Source organism: Merops nubicus, unplaced genomic scaffold (genome assembly GCF_000691845.1).
Source record: "Merops nubicus isolate BGI_N331 unplaced genomic scaffold, ASM69184v1 scaffold18111, whole genome shotgun sequence".
Taxonomy (NCBI): Eukaryota; Metazoa; Chordata; class Aves; order Coraciiformes; family Meropidae; genus Merops; species Merops nubicus.
This window is the reverse complement of record NW_008590468.1, coordinates 23,611-50,909: the sequence shown is the minus strand read 5'-3', so window position 1 is coordinate 50,909 and position 27,299 is coordinate 23,611. Positions and strand designations below refer to the sequence as shown.

At 37.0% G+C, this 27,299-nt stretch overlaps 1 protein-coding gene across 1 annotated transcript in view; it reads right to left on the bottom strand.

Moving 5' to 3' along the window:
- Positions 1–27,299, bottom strand: part of HELZ (helicase with zinc finger) — a 67,082-nt gene that overhangs the window by 32,895 nt on the left and 6,888 nt on the right. Inside the window, 11 exon segments of the mRNA XM_008949961.1 lie at positions 3,860–3,961; positions 4,480–4,659; positions 6,822–6,952; positions 11,956–12,289; positions 16,849–17,116; positions 20,207–20,504; positions 20,823–20,930; positions 22,021–22,219; positions 25,001–25,076; positions 25,514–25,562; positions 26,399–26,455. Of these exon segments, the coding sequence (XP_008948209.1) occupies positions 3,860–3,961; positions 4,480–4,659; positions 6,822–6,952; positions 11,956–12,289; positions 16,849–17,116; positions 20,207–20,504; positions 20,823–20,930; positions 22,021–22,219; positions 25,001–25,076; positions 25,514–25,562; positions 26,399–26,455 (1,802 nt within the window).

Below are 27,299 nucleotides of genomic sequence, written 5' to 3'. Positions count from 1 at the left end.
TTAGGCTCAGAGAGGCTGAAAAGAGTTTGATCCACATTGCTGCCCCACAAAAGCAACTTCCCATTCCCATGACTCCTTACAACAGTGTGAATGGGGACTCAATTTAAGTTCTTCAAAACTTTTCCCTGTTCTGAACTGGAAAATCATAACTTCTCCAGGTTCTTGATAAAAAGGCCAGGCAGGATTCTCCCTTTAGGCTGTGCTCCAAAGAACTTTTCTTGGATAAACTTCAATCCCAGCTCCTCAGATTTTATGCAGTTATTTCTCATCTGAAATCCCCCAAGTAAAAAGAACACAGAGGCTTAGAGGTACAAGAATCTAGCAGTCCAATTCCACGCCTTTGTTAAAGGACCTTAAAAAAATAGAAATGTAAGTAGTCCCAAAAAGCCTAAGGAAAACTTTAAAAGCACCCGATTTCCCTCTTCCATCTCTTTTGATCCACCTCCAAAGAGAGGCTCATTTTCACAAACAACTTCATTCCTTGGGATGCAGAAAACATCTGAAGAACCTGTCTTATAATCTGAAAGTTAATTTTTTCAATCAGTCTTCCTTTGAGGATAGCATAAGATAGAAGCTAGAGTTTCACAAAAAAAAAAAGTAATTGACATTTATTTTACAACCTAACATTTGCTAAGATAAATTAATACCATTTTCAGTACAAGAACTTTACTCCAGGCAAAATGGAAAAAAGGGCAAGAGTCCTTTAAAACCTGTTGGGCTTTTGTTTCGGACTGTTTGGGTTTTTAAATGCAAACTCTGTTTTGCTCCAATTGGTTAATTTTTATAGCCTGGGTATCTCCTGAAGGGAGCAGCCACACACTAAAGCTACCTGGTTTCAAGCCACGCAGTACTTAAACACATATGTCACAATCAAAGTATTTAAAAAATTAACTGGAGAGGTTTCAGCTGAGATTTTGAATGGAATCAACTTATTTTCTGACACAAACTTTCAGTCAGCAATAACATTTAGGAATAAATAAAACTAAAAATGTTAACTATACTGATAAAAGCATTCCTAACCTCTTGCCTTTTCCCCTAGTATTATACATGAGACCAGCATATGAATCCAACTAAACTGCAAATGTTCAAGTACGCCAAGAGTAGTTACCTCAACCACTGTATGCCCAGCAACACAGAGGAACTGTGGCCATCTGCTTCCTAGGCCTTGACTGGAGTTTTCTAGGAGATGGTGATAATCTGAAGAACCTAGCTAGTGCTGACCTCAGCAGCATACCTCCTGAAGGCTCTATCACTTGGTGGAGGGAAGCAAGCACACCATCAGAGTAAAAGGCTATACAAATTAGGAGCCAATTACTACCTCTTCTGGCTCTGACTGACCAGCTGAAGGTGCTGCCTCTCCACCCTGAAAATCAACTGTCTTAGCACCTAACAGAAGCATTTAATTGAAGGCTGTTCCCTCCTAACTGCAGGCTAGGGTTGGGTTAGTGTCTCTCAGAAATACTTCTGCTTTAATTGACATACATGTAACAAAATTGTTTCAGTGTGAAGTTTCTTCTGGAAGAGTCAGGTTTTGGAGCATGCCCCCAACACAGCTGAACCATCTAATCACACCCAGGGGCATTTTGGTTTTTTTCTGGGTACAGATTTGTTTATGGGCACCAGGACTATGAGAATTTGGCCTTCAGGCTTCATTGATATTTTAGCTAGGTACAGTCTCAACATAAATTCTCAGTGTTTATTCTGACTTCACATTTTCCAAATGGCACAGAAAGTTATTTTGTCAGGAAAAAGTACAAATTTATAACATGATATTTAACCAGAAAACCACACACTCTAGGCTTCAACCTTTTATACTGCATCATCAACAGGATACGTTAATTAATGGATATCTTACAGTAATTTACAGAAATATTTACACAGTTCTCAGTACTCAGCTTTCCTTCTTTAAAAACAATATCAATATTATGGTACTCCCCACTAAACTATGGAAACATTTTTAGGAAGGATACTATTCAGCCAACTCATCACTTGTAATAAGTCATAAAGAAAAAAACAAAGCAAACTGTTCAGCCATTTAAAAACACATCAAACTCTGGGAGTTGCACACCCAGCTTTGATAATTAACTGCTTCTACTCCACTTGATGTTTCCTTTAAAATAGTGCAAGAGGCTCTGAGTACCCTGTTTAAACTAACAGTAATGATTTTTTAATTTGAAAATATATCTTGACAACAGTCAATATGAAAGGTAACATATTCATAATTAATGTTATCCTCGGAGTGTCACACAGCTCTAGCTTTCAATTCAGGTAAGTTGACCCTTTAATTCCTCCCAGATCAGGTCAACATGCAGTTAGCTTTCAAACTACGTACACTTCTCAGTTATGAGTAGTATTTTCTGTTTGAAAACATACATACTTGTGGATCTATAAATGTATCTACACAATTCCAGAGATGCTTCTATTTTCTAAACTGAACTTTTACAGAGGTATCATGACTATCTGAACAATCATACAATCTACAGCAGCTCTTTCTAAAGGTTTTGTAACAAATCTTATGACAACTACACTTAAATCGAACCAGTCCATGTCTTTTAAATTATGTGCTGTAATTGTCTTGGAAAATATGTATATATGTTTTAACCATAAGCAAAGTACCACTTCTGTTTATGTATGTTTTTTGTAAGTATTTCTGAGACTGGACTATGTAGTTGAATACAGCACATAAAAGAAGATAACAAAAGCCTGGCAACCACAAAAAAACTTTTATCCAAGTATTGATTAAAAGTATTTATTAAACATATTTAACTTTAATTGTTGCTCTGTTAAATCACTACTCAATATTCCCCAAAGTGTCAATTACACACTTTTTTTTCCTCACCATAGAATTAAGACACCATCATGCTTTTCATCACAAAGTGCTTTACAAATCACCTTAAGACAACCCCTGGTAAAATACAACCAGATCGAAGGTAACTTCTCAAAAATAAGCTGCCACCTTTTCCTTGGCTAGATCCTCAGTGTCTGTAAAAAGCTGCATGGCAACTAAAGCCAGCAAACCTATGAGAATTTACACCTGTTGTAAATCTAGCCCTTTCACATAACTTCATTTGCTTTACTGACATTACATAAAATATAAGTCCAGGATGGCTGTTAATAGCTAGCAAGTAAACATAGAATCATTTTCTTAGTAATATATTAAGCTCCCACACCGGCATTCCGAAAACGAAGCCCATAATTTTAAAAAATATATATCAAGCTAGCAGTATACATTATATATTGTGATTATGGGGTTCTGCTCATAAATAAATTCTCCTTAACCAGTTCTATGCAAGTTTACCCTCCTTGCTTTTAAAGTTTTCTTCTTCATTTTTTCTTTAACCAACTTCCCCAAAACACCCATGTTAAGTACAATTAACCACACACACAATGACTTCAAACTGACTTATCAGAAGAGGCCAAGCTACTTTCACATAATTCTCTATAAATATGTAACTCCTATGACATCAAAATTTTTCCTCAAGGAGCCAGGTGGGTAGCCCCAGTTTCCAAGTTATCACTGTAAGTGTGACTCAATTTTCTGCAATTAAAATACAAATCAAATTCATTTTATTTTATCAGTTTAGCTTTTAGAGGAGCATATCAAAAGTTTGCTCATTAGGAAAGACACATTTATCAATAGAAAAATAAAAGCTTAAAAAAGGATGTCTTTATTTTTATTTAACAAATAACCCAAAATTACGTGGACAATGTTTCACATTCCTTTTAGTCTATGTATTTGAAAAGCACTGCTGGTAATGCCAATATGCTTTTGTCATTTAAAAGTTCTTTAACCTTTTTTATAGACACCTTTTCTTAAGAATAATAATTTATAGATACATAATAAGCCTTAAAAAAATACCTGAGAGGTCTTGCCTGGGGATTGCCTGCTTCTACATATGGATGTAAATAATCCTTTATGTAGAGATCAGCAGCACTATTAGAATGGGTGCAAATGAGAATCCTGCTGGAATAAATGGTGCAAATAAAAAAGCAATGAAGAAACAGAAAACAATTCAAAGCAGTAGAATACAAAAGAAAGGAAACAGTGGCCATCTTCCTGCACAATTGTCTTAATGAAACTAGCCACTAACCTACCATAGTTGGCATGATTCATCCCTTTAACTCAAATCCTTCAGTTATGAAAAGATTTAAAGTTCAAACAGTTTTTCAATACTTATTATGTGACTATTAATCTAGACTTGATTTTAAGGATGTAAGGAACAGCTTTTATTATCTAGAATACTCCACAACTTTCCACATCAAGCAAATCACAGTCATTCTAGATGTTGTCAATTTTAATTAGTTTGTTCTAAATTGACAATACAGGCTAGGAATATAAAATTACCATTCAAAACAATGATGGATGGCTTGGGTTTTGTTTTGGATAGAAATTCTTTATTTCTTTCACTGGGATTTAAGTAAAAAATTCCATCTTCTCTGCTAATGAAACTTTGCTCTATATTTAGTGTCCCATCTCACCTAGTATCCTGTTGTTGGAGTATGTGCTTGACTGCCTGAGCCAGAGTGAAGGTTTTTCCTGTCCCATAGGGACCGATGATAAGAACAGGAGGCAGTTGTATTGAAAGTGGAGTAGTGATAGCCAGAACAGCCTCTTTCTGCTTAGCATTGAGTCGAGGGTCCAACTGCTCATCCCATTGTCTGTACAAAAGGAGGCAACAGAGTTTACAAACTGAAGCTATGATAATCTGCTGTCAGTCAGAAATGAGGTAAGATTTCAAAAGCTTTAAAAAATTAAAGAGCCTATATGCTACTGCACTGATTGTGTCATTCTGAGGCATAATGAAATAAATAACTCTAGCAAAACAATCACATGCTTTAAACACAAATATTTGGTAGTATTTGCAATAAATCAGTTGTGGGGTTGTTTATGGTGTTTTTTTTTTCCAAAAGAAATCTAACTACTACTCCATTTACGTTCTCTCACCTAACAATAATGAACACCTACAGTCCACATTTTAGAAAAAATATATGCTGCATCATCATCTGGTAACAAAAGCAAGTAGACATACAATAATTTTCTACAATTACTATGCAAAATTTTATATTAGTTGTTTCTTCCCTCCAATATTTACACTGTCAACTTTAGAAGTCAAGTTACACAACCCCAGGGCTTCATAAAAATTATCCAGGATAATATTTTAAAAAACAATTAAAAAATGTATGGCTACCAATTAACTACAAACTTTTTTTTTTGAGATGATTAAGGCACATACCTGTTATACCTAAAACAAAGGCCTTTTGCAGTACGCAGCTAGTGATACCAGCATTAAGAGGAAGATGCTTTCACAAAATTCCAATGCGTGTAAGAGGTTAAAGATTTGTAGACAGTTTTTAACAGTGACAGATTTAAAAGTAGACATGGATAGTAAAAACCACCTGTCACTGCTGCACATATGGCCATACTTCAGCAACATGATCTGCTCTGGTAGAAGCACTATCCTTCTTACAGGCTGGGCAAGTCTATTCAGTTGTAGTTAACAACAGGGAGGAAAATCAAGAGAGAATTGACTGACTTCCTAAATTCAACGACAGCTATGAACAACAAGCTGGCAAGAGAGTCTAAGGAATACTGGAAAGTGGTAGGTGGACAAACAAGAAAAACAAGAAAAGCATTGGGAAAGATTTTTGAATCAGTCAGGAGTACTGATTCTCAAGGCAGGGCAAACCAAGGCACCAGCCAGAAAAAAACATGCTTATTACACTGACTTAAACTGAGCTACAATCACTATAGATATATATAGATATAGATATAATTTCTGTATAGAAAAAATATGAAACATTATACAAGTAAATTATATCAACTATAAATAATAAAAAAATTCTGTAAATATTTATTTCCTGACAAAAAATGGAGAAGATACAGTTCCACTTTATCAAGTCTCACTTGACTTACCTTCTTTTTATTGAAATCACTGCTTAGTTCCAAACTATTCTTAAACGTTATTTCCTTTTAAGACACACTCAAAGTTAACTAAGGCAGTGAAGAGATGGTCACTGATCTCCATTAGCTCTGCAGAATAACCCTATGCAAAACCTATTCCCTTCTTTCTGCCCATAGTGTCCAAGCTTTGATGCATGCAGCAATCATCCTCACCCAGAACACTGCTCCCACCCTTTTATTGTCTCTGTTCTTCCTATGCTTCCAAAGACAAACTAAAAACTTCTCAGTAATTTCTGTCTTACATTATCTCACTGTCTCAGGTTTCTGGCCAGATCCCTTTCCTTTTAATCCTTGAGCCATCTTCTGATTTGTGTATGACATGCACACACAGACTCTCAGGACTGCTTGCAAAGTGCAATGCTGGTGCTTCCAAGGCTCAGTCTCACACTTCTTATCATCCCCCTGAGAGATAAATCCAAACTTGGACTTACTGTATTAAACTCAAAAAATACTAAAGGACTGCTGCTTGCAAACCAGAGTTGTACATTTGAGATCCTGCACACAAAGTCCTTGTAACTGCCATTGCCATTCCTGTCAGGTCCCATGCAAGTTCTCAGTGAAAAACAGCAGAACAGTAACAGCAGAACACATTTTGTTTTCAACAGCTATGGTACCACTGCAATGCCTACAAAGCACAGCTCAACCACAGGGAAAACCAATCAACAGATTCTAGTCCTCAGAGAATGACTTCTCTTGTTATATTTAGCACTGTTTCACCCCCTTCTCTGAACCATCTTCACCATTAATGAAGAGCAAGGCATGTTTCTTGTTCTAGGACAGATTTCAGCCATCTGTTCCGAGATATTCAGTACTGCATTACCATCCAGTCTTTAATATTAAAGTGTTTGTATTCTAGTACCTGTTGGGACTCCAGGGTATGGTGGGAGTCATGCTGACATCTGGAAACAAAATACTGTTGTCCTTAATCCTATCCAAGGCATAATGCATTTCACAGAGGGGTAAGCGATTTAACTGAAACTGAAGTTCAACCTGCAGGACAAAATCAACAAATAAATGAAGAGGTGAACAAAAAATTATTGATTTACAAGACACTCATTAAACTTTTGCTGCATAAAATATTTTATCTTCCTGCAAACTACTGAAAACTACTGACTCTCAGAAAAAAACAAACATCACTCAATCAAAAGATCTGCAATAAAATTAACTTGCTTTTTTTTTAAGCAATGATAAATACAGCATTTTCTCTGATGTAATTTTGTTGTTTGACTTAAGGTTAGATTTCACTGTACTTTCAAAAGAAAACTAAAGGAAAAACATTCCTGCAATTATTTTTTTAATACAAAAAATGCTCCTGGAAAATATTATTGTCCTAAAACATGTTTACAAATACAAGCTTTCATTCCTTATTATACAAACAGCCTCCAAAAAGTGACAGGCCAGAAATTTTTATGGATCAAGAGATGATATAAATCAGATGTGTGACAGCAGAGACAAACCCCAAGCAGTATTTATTTCTATTCAAACGTTCTGGAATAATATAACTTGTCATTTATGTTCCATTATTAGGACTCTCCAAAAGTTATTTTCTAACAGTTAGTTGCTTATCAATAGATTCTTTTTTTGTTCTCTATTAGCTGTGTTTTAATGCCAGTAAAAAAAAAAAAAAAAAAGATAACATCAACGAAATTCTAGTAACATCAAAAACCACATGCAGAGGACATTAACATCCCTCAGTAAATTCAGAACTAAACAATTAATAGTGAAATTAGTTTATACATATATATAGTAAAAGAGTAAAGACAAAAATACATTCTAAACTTGAACACAGGATAAAAGCAGCTGCTGGGAAAACAGTTAATTAAAACAGTTCACTCAAATGTTCATTTACACATATTTAAACTTTCCATCATTAATCTCTCCAAAACCAAGTTGATCAGAGCACTGCACAACAGAACTACATGTTAACAACTAACACAGAAGCCTTTATACAAACTAAAGAATTTTATATTAAAAAAACACAAATTTGCACTAATATGAAACAGCATAAAAACACCCAAAGCTGCTGAAGAACTTTGAGTGACTGACACGTTTTTAGAGGTTTTTTTTCCAGAGCATTGCTATCTATTGCTAATTACTTATGCAATTACTGTCCTACAACTCTGCTGAGCACTAAGAGTAAGTATCTTTCTGAGATTTACAACGACCTGTGAGCACACTTACAAACAGCCAGCCCAGTTACTGCAGCCTCTCTGGAAAAGCACCCCTCATTTACCTGGAAAGCATACCAGTAATATCTAAAATTTCTATTACAGACAGCTTTCACAACTCCCTTCCAGAAGCTGCTTCTGGACTACTTATTAAGAGGTGACAAAAACAGAAACAGAGTAAAGATGAGCTGAAGCTGGTACCTCAGCACCCTCGCACCACCAAGGAGACAGGGCAAGGCAGTGGTCGAGCACCCCACGTCACCCCAGAGAAACACCATGGAGGTGACAGTCATTCTGAAAGCACCCTCATGCCCAAAGCAAAAATCTGGTCTCAGATCTCTTAATCTTCTCCTCCAGCACTCATCGATTCTCTGTTAGTCAGTCTGCTACTACTTAATCACACTTTAATCTCATGATAATTATTGCTATCAACCAGAAAGTTCAACAAACACAAAGCAATGCTAGGATATACTTTTCTGACAACTTCTATAAAGATTTTGAAAAGTCCTTGTCAGCTAAAAAGGAAAAAAAAAGAAAAGCCAAAAAGAGTTAGAAAAGCAGACAGTCACTTCATGCCTCATTCAAAGTCATATAAACTTCTCTCATGAACCTTCTTCTCTGGAGAAAGAATTCAGCCTTCTAGATTTAACTGCCTGGTGGGGCTGACACTCCTTTATCTGCCTACAAAGCCACTTCCTACACTGGGATCACACCTGTAAAAACTCTCTTGTGCACCAGTGATGTTTACTACTTGAAGATCATCTCCTTCAAAGGGATTTGTAAAACACAGCTCTTAGCACTTTCTTTTTTCTAGTGTATTTAAGTATTACACTGCTCATATTATTATGTAGCATGTAAGATCAACACTAGTTTTGCTGTAAATAAACAATGTCTGCTTGTGTCAGTGCAGAATGTAGCCATTAACTTTCAGTCTCTGGCAGATATAAAGACATTAAATATTCATCCCCACTATCACATTTTACAGCAGGATGTATAACCATAACTCTGAAGGAAAGGGCAGTAACAAATCTGTACAAATTTAAGCACAGAGTTCACGGAAGTGATCATAACTGCTGGGAAAACTGCTAGGATGAGTGTTTAAGAATTCTTCTTTCCCACTGTTCCACTGTGTATGTACACCTAGCAACTCCCTAGGTAAAAGGCCTGCTCTTCAAAGCAGGGTGATTTAGTGCTGGTCAGGAATGACAGCACCAGCTCATCCTGCCCAACAGGGACCTCCAGCTTCCTTCCAAACCTCCATCCTACCTATCTCTACCCAGTGCCTATCTGTCCACCCAGCCACATCCTGCAGATGTCTGGAAAAGGCTTCTGTGTGAATGGCAATGGTCCCAACCCCATGGTTTGATCTATACAGGAAAAAACTATCTTGCCTCAGACAGATCCAAGGCTAACAAAAGACCACCCAATGTAACAATGATAATTTAAATGCAGAAAAACTATGATGGTCAGCTGAGCAACACTAGTAGCCCCTTCTGGGAGTCCAAGCAAGGTGCCTAGCACTAAAAACCTCCTATTATCTACCTGCATTCAGAAGCTTAACAGCTTGTGTTTTGTTTTTAATCCTGTCTGGATTGAATCAAATGGTTATATTTGTTGCTGCACAGTACTGAATGAGGCCATCTGTGAAGGAGAGGCACATAACCTGCTTTAACATGTATTCCACAATAAGAAAACAGTAGGAGAGAAAGTTAATCCATTGCCAGTTTCACAGAAGATGACACAGGACAGAGTAACCACTCCAAAAATAAAACAGTTGCACGTTAGTTTGGGCACCAAGAAGAGGAGCAGCCAAAGGGGGTTGAAAGCACCAGTTCACTCCATCCCACCTCCAGGAATGGTACACACAATAAAAACAGAACTGTGTGTTTATTGTACTTAGGCCAGGAAAACAGCCAGGAAAACAGCCAATCAGGAAGTTTCTGAGCTGAATTAATAAAAGAGGAAAGGAAGCAAACCACATAACTTATCCAAAACCTACTGAAATAAACCCAGTTTTGCTAATGTAAGAATCGCATAGAGAATAGACTCCACCAAAGGCAAAATTCCAAGCATCTCTAATAAAAGCTCTATGCACCTAAATTATAACATGCTCTGTTCTAACCTGAGAATCTTTTTCCAAATTTTCTGTCAATAATCTGAAAAAAATTGCTCACAATTACAATTCATTAAAATACAGGTAAATCTACAGATATGACCACCAGCTCACTGACACATGTGTGAAGTACTAAATGATTTCACAAATAACTTAAGGACCCAATTTTCAATGCAGAATAGATTGGCTGCCTCGGGCCAAGTTTTATAAGACACTCAAAGAAAAATAAGCCAGTTACTAAAGCCCCAGCTCATTTTGCATTCCACTGGAGTTTCTGATAGAATCAATTAGTGAGTTTAATTATTGTTTTAAGAAAACAAACACAAAGCCAAGAGCCCAGAACAACATAAGTCTTCCCAGACCAATTATCCATGTTAAATTAAGACGTTAGGATTCTTGCATATGTTTCCCTCCAACAAAATGAATGGGAGGACATAATCGTTTGGTGAAAACACATTCAGTTCAGGCAATTCCAGTGACCTTAACTTGAGGTTATTTCTGGCTGGTAACAAGATCAATCACAAGGCCTACAGCAGACACACACTGGGGATGGGTGAGGAGTTTAAGTATTTAACTTAACTAGAGTTTTATCTTCCCTTACATGCATTTACATCTAATGCACTACTTTGTTTGCAAATTATGCAATATACACACATAAAAAAAATAGTATCCTCACCCATTTCACGTTAACTGCAAAGTAAACAAAAGCCTGATCCTACTGCCAACACAATTTTCTCCAGTGAAAGTGTTATAACTCCTTATTTTGTGACTGATATTTATCTGTCCTGGATCTAAGTGTCAGCAGCATGAGAGCTGGGGAGGCAAGTATTATCATACTGAAACACAGGATATATATAATAAAAGCATTGATTCACCTTCCTCATGCCTCCATCTACCAACCCTCATCATCAAGGAAATACTGTAAGTTGAAGACTTTCCCACTGAAGAACAATATTCCTTTTGATCTGATATGGGCTCGGAAAGCAGCACAAGACCCATTCATAACCTCAACAGACCTTATTAAAAATTAATCTCACCTCAGGCCTAGGAACAAATAGTGAAATCTACAATGACATAAACAAAAAGAACGACAAGACAAAATAAAGAGCCCAAGATGCAAGTTATCAAAGACTGACTTCCAGCTGGCTATACCAAGAACACCAGAGATTTTAATCTTTTTTTTTTTTTTCTTTTAAGACTAAAAAAACACAGGAATAGAAAACTCTCTTCTTTGACTTTATTAAGAAAAGACTCATGAGGTTTCAGTGAGAACTGCTATGATGGACAGAACAATGGGAGCCACATCAGAGAGACGAATCTGGAGAAAAGTCCAGGCAGCAGGAGTGAGCAATATATTCAGTGTTTTTAGAATGAGAAGGGAGAGGGTGGCTAGTCTGGTGGAAGAAAGCCCACTGGGCTTTTTTCCTGCAGGAAAACAAACAAACAAAAGCAAAAACAAAGACAAAGCTTTCCTTTACAAGTTCACAGAGAGAGTGCTCTGTATTTGAATGAGAGATGTAAAAACAGTGTCCAAGACAACTTGAACATCACCCTCTCAAAACCATGAGATAATCAAACAGAAATCTGTAAGCAATGCCTAATCATCCCAGAAAAATTTTGCCAGAAAGGAAACTCATTAAAACGTATGGTGGAGCCAAAACAGACAGAATGTAAATATTTCCCACACGAAAACCACTTCTGCTCAGACTTACCTGCATCTCACAATCTGCCCGAAGATTTAGTTCTTCGCAGCATTCCCTGGATACCCTCAAGAAGATATAATCTTTTGTTTTCTCCTCAATAGCTGCTTCATAAACCTTCTCTTTGGTTCCTTGGGTCTGTGCTGACTTCTCTTTAGTGACAGGCAATAAATAAACAGCATTGACTTTGGTCATCACCAGCCGTCCAGCCAAGGTATCTTCTGAGAGCGTTTCAGTGAGCTTAAAGCGGCCAAAAAGTTGTCCATTTTGGGCATACTTTGCACCTCCAGAAACACCAGTGAGCATGAAGCTTGCTACAATCTGCAATTGCACTTTTATGTTGAACCTAAGTAAGAAAGCATCAAGTCAGTACAGAAAAATGCTCTCAGATTCAGAAATGTCATGCCTTCAGACTGAAGATGCACTGCCTTACATTCTGAATGTATAAAACTTTTAAACAAGCAAGTGCAACCAAACCAGCTCTTCATAGCTGTTCAATGTTTACACATTATCCTTTTTGCTTAGAGCTTATGAAGCATATATTTGTAGTAATCAACACCCATGAAGCTTAAAAAAAAAAATCCTCACAAGGCAGACCCAAATACTGTATCTTCTGAGACTAATATAAGTTTAGGGTGAATCAGAGTTGCTGTGCATGTCCCAAAGCAGTAAAGATTTCTATTTTAATAGTCTGTAAGCTTATGTTAGGTATTCAAGAAGAGACATGCAGGCAAAGAACAGAGTAAGATTCCCATTTATTTCATGTATCTCTTCCAGGCTGCACACCAAAGATGGTAATCTATGTATTAAAAGGTAAATGGTATTATACCTATAACTTAGAGAAATTGATTAAAATGCCTCCAAAACCTTAGAATGTAAGCATTAAAATTAGATTTTATTTGAAAAGCAGGCATGGCTTCACTGCTTCAGCCATATAAACCATCTATCCAGAGAATTCCTATTAGCAGCAAGTGCCTCCCATAATCAGAGACATAAATTCATTCTCCATAGTTACCGTTTTCTAGAAGTCACGTGTAACACACCGAAGTGACTTATTAGCACTATTTATTAACCTCTCACCAATACATGGTAACATACATACTTAAATAGCATAACCTACTGTGTAACAAACATACACAGTAGGGTTTTTTAAAACAGAATGCTTCAACCTGGTTTTAAAAAGAAGGGGGAAAAAGTCTATCATGTATTCAGTTCTCATCAGCAACTTTTTCCTGAATTTGCAACGAATTACAGGAAAAAAGAGAAAACAAATTTTTTTACAAATGAAATAAAGTCTCTTAGAAAGAAAAAACTCATTTTCTTGTAATACTTCTCATACTCCTACTGTTTTTATCTATTTTTCGTATAATTTCTCCTTTAACCTAATAAACTGGTATATTATTGTTTAAGTCCTGTAGTATCCACAATCACAAGCCTTTGACAATAAAATCCAAAATTTTAGCTCACTGGGTAGTTCAACAGCTACAAAAACAATCAAAGCTACTTTTCTGCACATCTGGACAATCATGAGTGTTACACAAAAACTGCAAGTTTGCCCCCTTGTGGTAACAGTTGCTTCTTTACATAACATGGGCACGAAGTCAGATTCAAATTTTACACTCTGCATAAGCAAGAGACATCAAGGGAACACACTAGAATTAAGCTTAATCCTTCTGATTTCCACACGTGCTAAAACAAACAAAACCCTCAAACCAGAATGAAACCCAAGCTTTCTCTCTACACTGCACTGTTCCAAAGAAGCTATCAGCAAGTTAGCAACATCTGAATCAGCTCATATCTTATTCAGATGATTGTTAAAATACCATAGAAAACATTTAACATGGTAACCAGGAGCTCGGCATTATCAGTAAGATACAATCACTTGCTACTGCCAATTTATTTTGTTAAAACTTTCCTAAAGTTGAATCCCTGTGCTGCTGAATACTTATCAGCTCCTTCTCAAACTCAGACTCGTGCTGGAAAAGAGCATTACTGCCCTTCAGAGACAAGGCACAAGTTAGTGTCTTTGGAAGTGACTGAAATGAATCTGCTGTGCTAAAGGGAATGTGGAGTTTAGAGATTCTCGTGCTGTTCCCACTGAGTAAACTGACACCTTCTGGCAAACTGTTAAACTACAAAATCCTCTACAGATTAGGTAAAATTTTTAAAGTTCCTTCTTTCAGCCATTCCTCACCCTTGCTCTACAGGTTTATACAAAATAAGATTTTTCAGTCAGGCTCACATAAACTGAACAAACAAAAAACTTATGTTTCCTCCTAAGCACTGTAAAATCCAGCCTAATTGCAGTGTTAATGACAGGAGTTAAAAAAAAAAGCACCTGTTGTTCATATATAAAGACACAGATACTAAAGACCTCATAAATCATTAATCCATCCAGTACAAATGCAAACAGTAAAATGCCAAAAGGCAAACAAATTCATTCTAAACAAAGCCCCATCTTAATGCTAGCACATTTACCCTTCCATTTGCACATGCCGAGTTCAGATGGGGTGTGCAGTGTGGCACTGGCTCATCTATTGATAAATCTAAGATGCAGTAATGACAAAAGCAAATTTATTTTCCATCAAAGCCAGTATTTGAATTTTTCACAGTCTTGAGGATAAATCTACTCTGTAATTCTGGTAGCAGGCAGTGTACTGCATGGAGGGATCTGCAAGTCACCTCATACACTCTGATATTTGTACAAGAAAACTCACAGTAAGTTCTATCCATTCTAACAGTTATACATTGCTTTTCTTTTGAATGTGCAAGAGATAAAGGAAGAGTTTTAAAACCATGAACAGATGTATGTAGGGCAAAACTTTCCAAAGCCAAACCAGCATCTAGATCAGAACATTGTTTTGCTTTTGGGAATTAAACAGCAATGGCTCCTTTATTCTAACCTTCATTACTCTGTTTTGTGACGTACTCCTGTGGAGTAATTTTTATAAATGCTTATTGAGATATTAGAGAAAAACATGATTTAAAAGTAAAGCTCTCTGCAACTATACAGAATGAATTCCCTTACTACCGAGTTCAAGATTTATTAAAGGCATTGCAACCTTCATCCAATACTTTTCAGTAGTTCCACTCACATGCAGTCTAAAACAATGTTTTCCAAGAAAGTGAGAAGTCATCATACTTCACACCAAACAATCCACTCCAGTCTGATCTGCAGATACTCCTGTTATTCCAGCCCTGTCGTAAGAGGCCATGTTGACAACCCCACTATCATGTTATACATACACAAACCCATTAGAGAGCAGCAGCTCATCAACATTTTCACTCAAGGCACCACTTCAGAGGTATTACAACCCACTTGCATTTGTATTTCTGAGCCCACTTCTAGGCCTGCAACCCTGACACTTCACTAGAGAATACCAAGTGTGTGATCTTAGCCGCAGAGGATGAGAAGTGTGCTAGTTTAAGCCTGGATGCAATAAAGTGGGTCAGCTAGAAGATCAAAAGAATATTTCTGTCATCAACACTATCAAAACAGAAGATTTTGAGAACATTATTAAAATTTACTTCTATTAATCTGCTAGATGGAAGAAGAAGGGCAGTAACTTATCACTGCAGCAAACTGTCTAAAGGGGAAGCATTACACACAGGATACACTTACTCCCTCACTTCTACAGGCATGCTGCTCTTTTGCATCCTATGAGGCAGGAGAGTGTAATTTTCAATGTGAAAATTCAGTCAATAAAAATACTTTTTATTTTTATACCCTATTTCATAGCATTTATTTTAAATCCACTTTTGTTTTAAAAAGCCTTAAACCCAACCTGATTATAAATATGTATGATGGAGAGTATTTCTGTATGCTGAAAACAGCGTTCACGCGTGATTCCTCCGTATGGCAGACTCCAGCTCAGAAGCAGAGTGCAGCAGCAATGAAAGATGTGAAGAAAAATAGTTCAAATACATTGCCCTTCATCTGAGATATAAAAAAAGAAATGGAACCATTTCTCTGCCTTAAAAGCATTAGCAATACAACTACTCAAAGTATTTTCTTCCTAAATTCTAGAGGGGCGATTCAGCTGAACCTCTGTAGCTCCAGGAGTGGTTTGCCCTAAGTTCCAAATCAGAAAAGTCTTTTTAAGTAAATGATAGAACTAAATTTGCTACCAAATGAGGTTAAAAGGAAGCTACACCTTTTTGACTTTCCATTCTGAGTAGTGCAATACTTTCAAACTCTTTTGTATCGCAGGATTGAAGGCAAAATTTTTAACTTCAAATACTAAACTACAGAAAAAAGGCCTCATGAGAGCCTACACATGGGAAGCTTACATCTTTCTCCTAACTCTGTATTTGTTCAAGCAGCTAATCCAGTTTGGTAATATGTACACATTACCTAAAGCTAGAACAAAACAAATAATGTATATTATGTGTCTTATATTAGGAACTTTTACTCAGAAGCTGGGTTTCAGCCTATTTAAAGAATAAATATCATGAAGTCAGCTTTGTAAGATCAGAGTTTGATCCACCCACAATTCAACCTTTTATACAAAGGTTTCATTTATTGCTTTGCTATAACTTGCTTTCACCAATATATGACTCTTACTATTAATATCCTTTTATATAGACAGCAAAAAAACAAAAATAATTATTATCCAGACATTAACAAAGCATTGTGCAATAGCAGTTTAGTGCTTCCAACTGTAAGCACAAACTGTTGACATACTAGCTGTTTTAAATCAGTTATCAGTAAACTGCATTTGTCAAGTGCTAGTGAACTTTATCAAAAGTTACTATTTCCAGACTCACAGTCAAAATCATTTCCAAGAAACAGGAAGACTCAGTGTCTTGAACAAGCATGTAGGTTTAATGAAAAAGTTGCCATCCTCATTTTAATAGGACAGCCAAGAAATAGCTAAGAAATATTTTTATAAAGGCATTACTTACTTGCTAACTTCCTTATACTGTGCTATTTCCTCAATATATAGGAGGTCATGTAGCCGTGACTGATAGTTGGTCTTGGTCAATGATTTGTCCAGGACAGATTGTGTAAATAGCTGGTCAGCAGAGAGAGGGATTTGGTATCTGGTAAGAAGGCTCTTCTCCAATTCAGTAGTTTCATTAGGCTCAAATTCTATAATAGTCTTAGAAGTAGAATCCCAACGCTTCGCTGTAGTTAGTAGCTGTTGCCGTGCATGCATCAGGTATTCAAGGTCTGGACATAGATACATAACAGAGAAAGGAAATAAGTTCAAACTCCATATGTGTTTGGTTTTTACACACACAAAAACCCACAAAACCCTACTAAAAAAAATCCCATTTGAGATAATGAACTAAATGTAGTTAAGAATTTCCTTTGCCTACAACAGCTTCAGTAAATTCATTGCCAGTACTCACAATCCCTACAGAACACCAGTAGAATTAATACAGACAAACAAGGAAGGCACTTATATTTTAATAATCACAAGTAACTCTGAAGGACTTGGCATCACAAAATGCTTTCAAAGCCTAGCTACAACATCACCTCATTTCAAAAAGACAAAGTAGTGAACAGTCTTACAACACTATGAAAGCCTTTAAAAAAAATTTTACAGCACTGTAATATGTGTACTTTGCAGACAGCTGCAAGATACAGCAAATTTAGTTTGCTAGGCAAAACTTTGGAAACTTAACCTAGTATGATATAAAATTAGAAAATGAAAATGAAATTAATTTTGCAGTATACCCTGATGGCAGGGACCACAGCTTAAATGAGAATCAGCAGATCAAGCCCTGCCTACAGCCGCTCAACATCACAGAACTACCATGACAACACTGTATCAGTTAACAGAACTGCAGTTAAATTGCAAAGCTGAAAATATTTGGCATTTATAGTGAAGTTACAATATCTTAATGTATTATCTCTGAGTAAGATTTAAGATAGGTATCCAGGATATCACACCAACGCTGAAAAATGTGCAAAAAAGACATTTTCAAATTCAGATGAACGATTTAACATCGCCTTGACTGTCTTTATTCTAAATAGAAGGAAAATGGCTTCGTGGCAAAAGAAATCTCAGTTCAGCTTGACTATGACTACAGGAATGTAGGTATCTCCTGCATTCACTAAGAAGCCACACTGAGATATCTGCCTCAGGCGTGAATCGTATCAGTAGCTACAGCGGTATGGCAAGAAAAACTCCATGTTTGTGTGGTTTCTGGGTTTGAAATGATCTCACCATAAATGAAGATTTTTGTGGTACTAACCATACTTCAGATCAGAAAAGCTCGGCAATTTGTGGAGATGGAGTCCTTGTTTGCTAGAAAGGCAGCCATTTAACTGGAAGCCCAACGTCACTAGTTCCTGGCACAGCTTGCACACACGGTGACTCTTCCTTAAAAAGCACTTTGTACACTCCCAGTGCACAGAAAACTTCTCTTGGTTCTCTTTTACCATAGCAAATAAAGATTTCAAAACGCATAATGGAGGCTCTTCCATTAAAATATTTTAATGTTGACCTTTCTTTCCTGCCTAGATATCTAGACAGGGCCCTGAATGACATGCAAATGTAGAGCCCTCAGGCATCTTTCTGTCTGAAAAGCACTTCCATGAGATCTCAATTCATACCTACCAGAAGTAAGAGAAACAATGGAGTCGGGCACACAAACACAGTTATCCCTTCCACTTGCCTGCTTAGGCACTTCTTCAATTGCCTTAGCAAAATGCCCAGGATACTGTATTTATATTTATCTGTAAAGCACCTCTCTTAATTTAAAATAAATACTAGTAACAACCTGCTTGAAGACTTCAGCATCCCTCTGCACACAGACAAGCAGCAGGTGAATAGGAGATAGCAGTAACTGCTATCCCAACTTCATCATCACTTCCATGCAGCCTTGAACTGGTTAATCCTTGTATCCCTTTGGTTAGTAGTGAGTTTAAGCCAACAAGGTCCCAGGCCATAGACTGGTTTGAAAGTTACTCTGACTTTGCAGATAAGTTATAGCTTGGTTCTCTCAATCATAAACAGGTTTACAGTAGAAGTACCTTTGTTGTTCACAAACTCCATGTCTTAGGAAGCCTGTCAGCTGTGATTACCCACATTGGTACAGAGAGATCAGGTAATAGCTCCTGAAAAGATCACAGCCTTGCTTCTAAGCATAGTTCCTCGTTTGCAACCTAAGTCTCCGCTTAAAGAGACATCACAACTTGTGCAGTCCTCCTGCTCTTCGCTACAAATACTGGGGTCATCTCGAAAGATCAGTTCATGATCTTTGGTATTTGCTAGTTACCATTTCTTTTTGCTAATGTTGCAAACATTAATCTGTTACATGAAAATAAAGGCCAGGAATAGAAAACGGCTGTTTTCTTAGTTTCAGCTTTTTTTTCCCTTGTCTTTCCTTTTTATTCTTCTTCCTGCTTGCATCCCAGTGCTACTGTTTCAGTGCTTCTGTTTCTTTGGTGTTTGTAGCTCTCAAAATTTTCATATAAAATTACCATACTCTAACCCACCCCCTTGCTTGCTGCCAAGTGACACAGTGACCTATATTTAGCTCTCCTAATCTTTTAACATAAATCAAAGTGCCTCCCTCTTTTTTGTATGTCTTTGAATGTCTTCTATTTGTTGATATCCTTCTGATAATGGAGTTATTTCAGGTTTGAACTGAGAGGCACATATCAGTTCCATAAACAGAACACAACCTTCACAGTAACATGTAGTTAATGTTTGTTTTTTACTTGAACACACACAAAAATATAGTTACGTTTTCTTTACATTTTCAAAATTCATGTCACTAAGTTAGAAGCCTTTACTTTGCCTCTTGCCTTTGACAAGCCCAGTCAGATATTGCAAGGGGAGCAAAAGAAACAAAAACCTAAAAGCAACAACAACTCAGTCTGCTTTAATTAATGAATTAACTACCAGGTGTACTCTTATACAGAAACACTTCCTCTCTCTACTGACCTTTTTCTACATGTTTAACATTTTCATCAAGAACAATTATAAAAACACAAACATACTTCAACTTCCAGTGCTGCCTTCAGACACATACCAAACTAGAATTTCCCAGCATTTTGACAAGATTTAGGACCCATACCCCAACAAAGAGTAATAGTCATACTTTAATTATCTGCCTTATTTAGACTCTGAAGCTTTTGCCCACTATTTATATCCATATATATGAACGTAACATACAGTAGAAGACATTAATTAGCTGTTAATATACGCATTAATAGATGGCAGTTCTGCCCAGAAATAAGAAAAGGAAAGAGATGCCATGAAAGAGTTCCACTATTCAAAAAAAAAAAATAAATTTAACACATTACCTTCAGTTGAAGCAGCATCAATCATTACTCGTTGCATGAGGACTGGCTCTAATCCAAAGTCAAACACAACGGTTTGGCGAAAAGTTCCAAAGATTTCTGTGTTAAAGGCTATACTGACTTTGTATATATAATGATCTATTCCATTCTGGACCATCTTCCCTCCTATCCATTCCTGACAGTTTTCTGGAACTTCTTGTGATACCTGGGTAGTGCTGTCTCCAGCAGATATTGCAACGATACTAAAATGTGGACGATGGGCATCATAAAGCAATGCCACTCGATACAGCATTCTTGCAGGCTATGGAAACAAAAATAAATCAAAGATTGAAACGACAGCATGTTGGAAAACTGAAATTAATTCAGGAACATCTTCATTTGCAATCAGAGCTTGTAAGAACTCTCATCTTCTGAGAGCAGGTGTAAAGTCCTGCCTGCTTTCCAGAAATCTGGGCAGTCCATGCATAATCACCAGAGCTGCTGGGAAAAGAGAGAAGGGATGGTGCTGGGAAGCTTCTCTATTTTAAGAAGAATTATACAATTGAAATCTTAATTGCAAAAAGTTATGCCCTGCATTCTAGTTATTATTGACTGACTTTCAAAAGACAAGTAGTCCTACCTTACAAGTGAGAGCAAATGTCCATGTCTGATGAGACTTTTTGGTGGTGACAGTTACCGATAGCTCAGGATTATGTTCTACTCTCACTCCTTCTACACATTCACTAAGCTAGATTAAAAGAAAAACAAGACAACATTAAACATGATACTACAGGCAGTATCAAAATAAAAACATTCATGAAAAGGTAGTATTTTTTAATAGAAAATAGAAAGAATGGTTTCCTAGATTGTGCAGTATTGATGCAAGTCCTGCGTAGGAATTAATGAATATGTGTGCTAATTCAGAAAGAGAAGCAAGCCAAATCCAATAGATTATAGTGTGTAAGTGAAGAATATAACAATTTAAGGGCAATTAATTGCAGGACTTGATTTTCAAAAAAACAACTTAACTGTAAAAGTTAAGGTAGAACATGATTCCCTTTGGAAAGAAGGATCTGATACAGTGAGGCCCAAAGACTGCATTTGCAGAAGACCCCAGATCTCACCGACACCAGTGAGACTACTAGAGACACCAGGAAACTAGAATCAGGCTTTCTACTCATCAATGCATTTTTCAGTAAGTCCACTTTTCCCAGATTCTAATCAACAATAGATGGACCGAAAACTCCTTAGGGTCAGTGGTAAGTAGAGCTGGTCGAATGCCACAAAAACATGCTTTGGAATTCCAAACAGCTGCTCAGTTTGATCATATCCACAGCCCTCATGCTTCAGTATTCAAACTTTTTTGAATATTTGGGGCATTGGTTGTTCTTCATACAAGTGTCTGCAGCTGCAGACAAAGAAAACGAGCCATGCACAAACCAGAGTATTCTCCACCAAGTCATGAAAGCTTCACTATTTATTGTTTTTCAGTTTAAAAAGTTCTGCCACCTAGCCAAGGAACAACACCATGAGACTTGGCTGACCCATCCTGCACTGGGAATGGTAAACATACAAAATTAATGAGCTGTGATTGCTCCACAAGCTGCAACTCATGAACCCTACTGAATTCCTGAAAAGAGTGAGTACATTTGCAGAAATCAGCCCAAGTCTCTGGTATCTTTGCAAGAAGACGTAGGGCAGTATAGAAAGGGGAGCAAATTGGTTGGACAATTTCTTGGTAAGGAGTAATTCAACCAGCTCTGATAGTAAGGGCCAAAAACAGGCTCATCTGTTAGTTTTAAATATGAGCACATAGGGAAGTAGTATATTTTCCTTACCACTTTCTCAGGAGATAACGAATTCATCCATTTCTCAATCAAGGTTTCCATATAACTGCCCGAGCACTGTTTGTTTTCCTTCTGCTGTTTTAACCTGATCAGGCGGGAGGCATATCGCTTTTGCCACTCTGTCAGCTCCTCCTGGGAATGTGCTGAAGTACACTGTGCACCATACCTGCAGATCCCTTGCTCTAAGAATCTACATAAAACAGGAAAAAGGATTATGCCTTGAACTTTTTGGCCTCCAATTAAAAAAAGAAAAAGAAATTTATCAGAATTTTATTTTAAAGCCAGAAGGATATTCCTTAAATCTCTCTCGCACAACTAAAGGCAGCTTAGTCCATGGGAACTGATTTGGAAATACAGCCACGTACAGAGCATTTTGTAAGAAAGGCAGTAGCCTCCCTTACTGCAGAGTCCAGGAAAGTGTACAAAATTTCTTTCAAACAGAGGGGAACAGAAGTCTTCTTAAGAAATTTCCAGCTTCAAAGAAGAATCAAGTGTTTATACAGCAATTAACAAAATGAGATCATGGACCATCCCTGAAATGACTAGGCACTGTGTGAATGAAACTGTCAATCAGGGGCAATGGGAAGTTACAGCAAAATTTCCTACAATACTTATGTTCTTAGCTGATACTCATCCAGCAGTTTTTCCTGGAGCAACAGTGACATCACATGGTCCTTTCCACTAAATACACCTACACAGCTCTCAGGGAAAAAGTTTAATCCTCTTCTTTGTAAAGAGTATATCAGTCTAAAAAAGATCTGTTTTTGTAGAGGTTAAGGATTTGTTGAAGAAGTACAATTTTCACTTCATGGCATGTGCTGATGAATCAAAATTAATGGTATTCCAAATGCTTGTATACAGTTTAAGCATTCTAGTTCTCAGAATTTATTGCAAGTCTAGGCAAATGCCTGTATAACTTGGCAACTATTTCTATAATTCAACTTTGTATTAAAACCATAAAACACAAGGCAGTAGGTGCACTTTCATCATTCTTCAGAATGAAGCACTTAATAAAATAGATGACGAAGCTGAGGAAGGTGAATTCTGAAGGTACTAAGAAAGTTTTGGATATACAGAACAAACATCAAGCCAGGAAGCTGTTTGGATTGTTTGTTGTGCATAAGGAGACTATAAAAGTTAATGTAAGTATCACATTTACTATAAGTAAAGCCAGGCAGGTACAAGTCAGGACCCCACATCACTGATGAAGACAGCAGAAGGGGATAAGTGACTGAATAACCTTTCCATAGTAAATATATTATGTAATGTAATGTGAATTAAAATGTGAACTTTGAGCTATGTGACAAAAACAAATAACACCTGACTATGACATGAAAACCTTGCAGCAGAAGTACCTGAATACCTAGGTCACACTTGTATCAGTGGTTATAATTTGATTTAGCATACACTTTTCCTTTAAGAGAAGTTAAAAGTATTTCAAGGTTTGCATGCTCACATTGCAAATAAAATAAGCATGACATATTTCACAATGTTATTAAAGGCATTCTCAAGCTATGTTCCCTAATATACTTGAAATTATTCTTCTTGCCAGTCATTTTCAATATTTTTATTGTAAATTTTCCAAATCACCATTACATTAGAATGCTAAAGTACAATTATGATTTTTCATGGCCCAAAGTAAATGGATTGCAAGCATAAAAAATTGTTGATCTGTTCTGATTAGCTGTATAGCAGATTTAAAATCAAATGGTTTCCCTCTCCATTATTTAAAATAAAAACATTGCTTTAAAATTTGTCATCGTTATGCAAGTTCTCTAGGTTCTCATTGTTCATATTTTTAACAGACACTTTTTCTCCTCATTTTCAGTCTCTTATTTAATACCTCCTGCAATTCCATAGCTTCATTATCTAGAATAAATATTCCATACACCTACTGTTTTATGGCACACAGGGGAAAAATAAACCACAGCTTCAAAAACTCCTGTTCAGTACCTGTAACTGCCTCCTCATAAGGAACTAAAATCTCTAGTTAGAATGATACTGTTCATATGGATTTGCTGAGTGAGGTAAATCCTTCTCACTGTACAGGTTAACAGGGTGCATACAGCTAATTGCAGTTTTAGTGAAAAAATCTTTCAGAGCAATGGTGGAAACGTGGTATAAATATTACTCGACAGAAAATCACCATGAGCTAAAAACTGTAAATATCTGCTTTTTAAAAATGGCTCAATGTGTCCCAGATATGATAAAAGTCAATGAGAGTTGCCAAGATTTAGCATCTCTAGACAATAATGCTAAAAGTGGCACAAATTCAGCGATTCCAAGGTATCATTTAAAAAGCAGGTTAGATTCCTGCTCATGTTTTTAAATTTATTTGCATCAGTTACATATATCATGGAATCAAGTGCCTAATGGTGGTTCCTCCCCATATATAAATACTGGTTTATGTCAGTAATGATGATTAACAACACAATTGACAGGCAGTATTGACTGGACAACTGAAAAAGACCAGGAGGAGAAACTGCAATACAAGCCATCAGATCTTCAGCAAAGCAATTCAAAACTGAGCTTATGCAAAATGGAAATAATGAGATCCAGAGGGAAATTCTACAACCATTTTTTTTTATCTGAAGACAAAGCCCATTTATCCAAAGGTGTGCACCCTATCTGCTGTCAGAGCACACCTCACTGTGCTTCAGCTTCCTAATGCCTGTTTGGGGAACTTTTCACATCTTTTCACATAGAAAAGGAAGGGGAGACATTTGCTGACCTGTCACTAGAAAAAAAAATGGTCCTCAAACCACTTTTATGAAAACAGAGCTAGTAATTCCAGTTTATAAACTGAAGTACTTCTGGATAAACTGAACCTGCAAAAAATCTGTGAATGAATCAGCTCCTGTTCTAACAAGTATCTTCATTTTCCTGACCTCTTAACCACTTATCAGCAGCCACACACAAGAGGAAGGGTTATGATCCCCTGGGGAATGCTGACACAAAGCAGAGACTTTACCTTTTACACAGCGTATATTCCTCGCTGCTGGTGACTCCCCGGGGCGGGGGGCGGAACTGCCAACCATCCCGAGACCCTGCAGAGCACCCAAAACTGGGGTTAGCTTTCCAGTTGCAAGTGTTCCTGAGCTGGAGAGCAACTGTCCAGCAAACCGTCACCCATCTCTAAACTCAGCAACCCCAACTGCTACTGATCTCTAAACACTGACCCAAAGTTTATTTGCATACAAGCAAAATTATTCACCAAAAATGAGTTATAATCCCTAAAAACTTTAGTATGAAGATAATGAAGGCAAGTTTCAAACAATTTTCAGAATGGAGCAGGCTCTGATACAGCACTTTGTCCAATAAATAGAGACTTCTGACTCCAAATTCAGTCAAGGATGAAGTACTTCTACCTGGATCCCCAGAGCTTATCACAATAGCCAAGCCCCTTTTTTTGCTTTTGGACTACTACGCAGAATCTGAGTTTTCCCACTGCAAAGTGAAGTAGCTTTAGGATTGAGTTACATACCTTCTTCTAAATCTTCTACATGATATCCAGATGGTACTTTACCAGCTGCCTACAATTACATAAAAAAAAAACCACAGTTATAAAGGAAAACAAAATTTCACCAACAAGAACTGCTTTGGCTTCTTTGCTGTCAAAATGTGTTTTAACGCAACCAATACAAATATATTTATCAGAAGTCTGAAATCACTTCCAGTCACAAACATGAATTTCATACTATCCTAACAACTGGATTGCAGCTGTTGATAAAGGAACTCTGACAGGAACACTGAGTCCACTCACTGTTAGAAAAACATTTTAGAGATTTTCATAAGAACAAATTCCACTCTGTGATCATTTAAAGTGGACTGCAGAGAAGTTTTTAAAAGGCCAATTGAGACGTCTTTCAGCTTTCAATCTACATTAAAGCTCAAAGCAATGATAAAGCATAAGAAAAAAACCCTACAAGAAAATAAGTGGTAATTTCATCAACAGACATGGCAGAATAGTCTCTAATACAAAAAAAAGTGACAAAAAAGGAGGCCACTTTTATATGTTAACCAATTTCTTAAGTTACATTTTTCACTTCAGAATAATTTCCAACAGAGAAAAATGTAGTAAATAAATAAATAATGCAGCCCTAAATGCTTTGAATTCTTTCTATTTGCTACTTTAAGAGTCAACAACCTATTAGCATCCTTCTCTACTTTCTCACACGTCATGCAAGATTGTGATGAAAGGCTCCTGAATAGGCAGGTGGTAAAGACCAACAGACCAGTGGAAACAATGTTTGAACCAGTATGTTCATAGTGAGCCCAGATCTCCTGGGACACATGAAAACAAGCCTTTCAGATGTTTCAGGTATTCAGGTACTGCTTGTTATTTTCCCAATAACATGCTCATTATTACCTCTGTTTCAGCAAGAAGCGTTTTCAGTCGTGTCAGATCTTTAGTTACCATCCCGTTCTGGGGGGAGAAAGAATATTAATACATCAAAACCATAATCCTTCACATGCATTAAACCACAGCAACCAAGTTTACTCTCCCACCCTGCACCACCAACAAGAAGGGCAAACAGATAAACGGAGTTTGACTTACAATGTACAATTTAAACTGACCTATTACATGATGCTGGGCAAATATTACAGCAAAGAAGGGAATACTACAGTGGCCAAAACTACCCCTAGAGTTAGAGCAAGTATCAACACAGGACAAGGCAGGAGAGCAGCATATGTAGAACAACTGGGGGGGAAAAAAAAAATTGTTGTGATGTTTAGCTGCCACTCAAGCTAAATATTAATAGCTACAATACTTATTGATTGCTCTCCTCCAGAACAGTGCTCTACATGCACAGTAGCTATGGAGGCAGCACAGCCCAGAGGACAGGGGCTCAGGAGATCTATGCTCTATTATCAGCTTGGCCACCAGCCAGCTGGGTGACCTTAGGCAAGTCACTTCACCTCCCCATGCCTCAGTTTGCCATCTGCAGAGTGGGGACAGTGATACTGCCTGTCTTCACAGAGCACTCTGCAAGCCACTGATGAAAAGCACTATACATGAGCCATATGCTGTGGTTACTGAAATACCTCAGCTTTAAAATAATTAGTGTAATAAACTCACTGCTGTTCCAGTGATTCCAATGATTCATTTCTTCTTCAGGATCTACTTTACAGATTACTAACTTCTACAGTTTTGTAACTCCTGCTCTTATGTGGACAATCCAACTTGAATTTTCACTAAAAAGCTAAGATTAGCCATGTAACTAAAAATAGCTGCATATTTAAGTACATCTGTACTAGCACATTCAGTA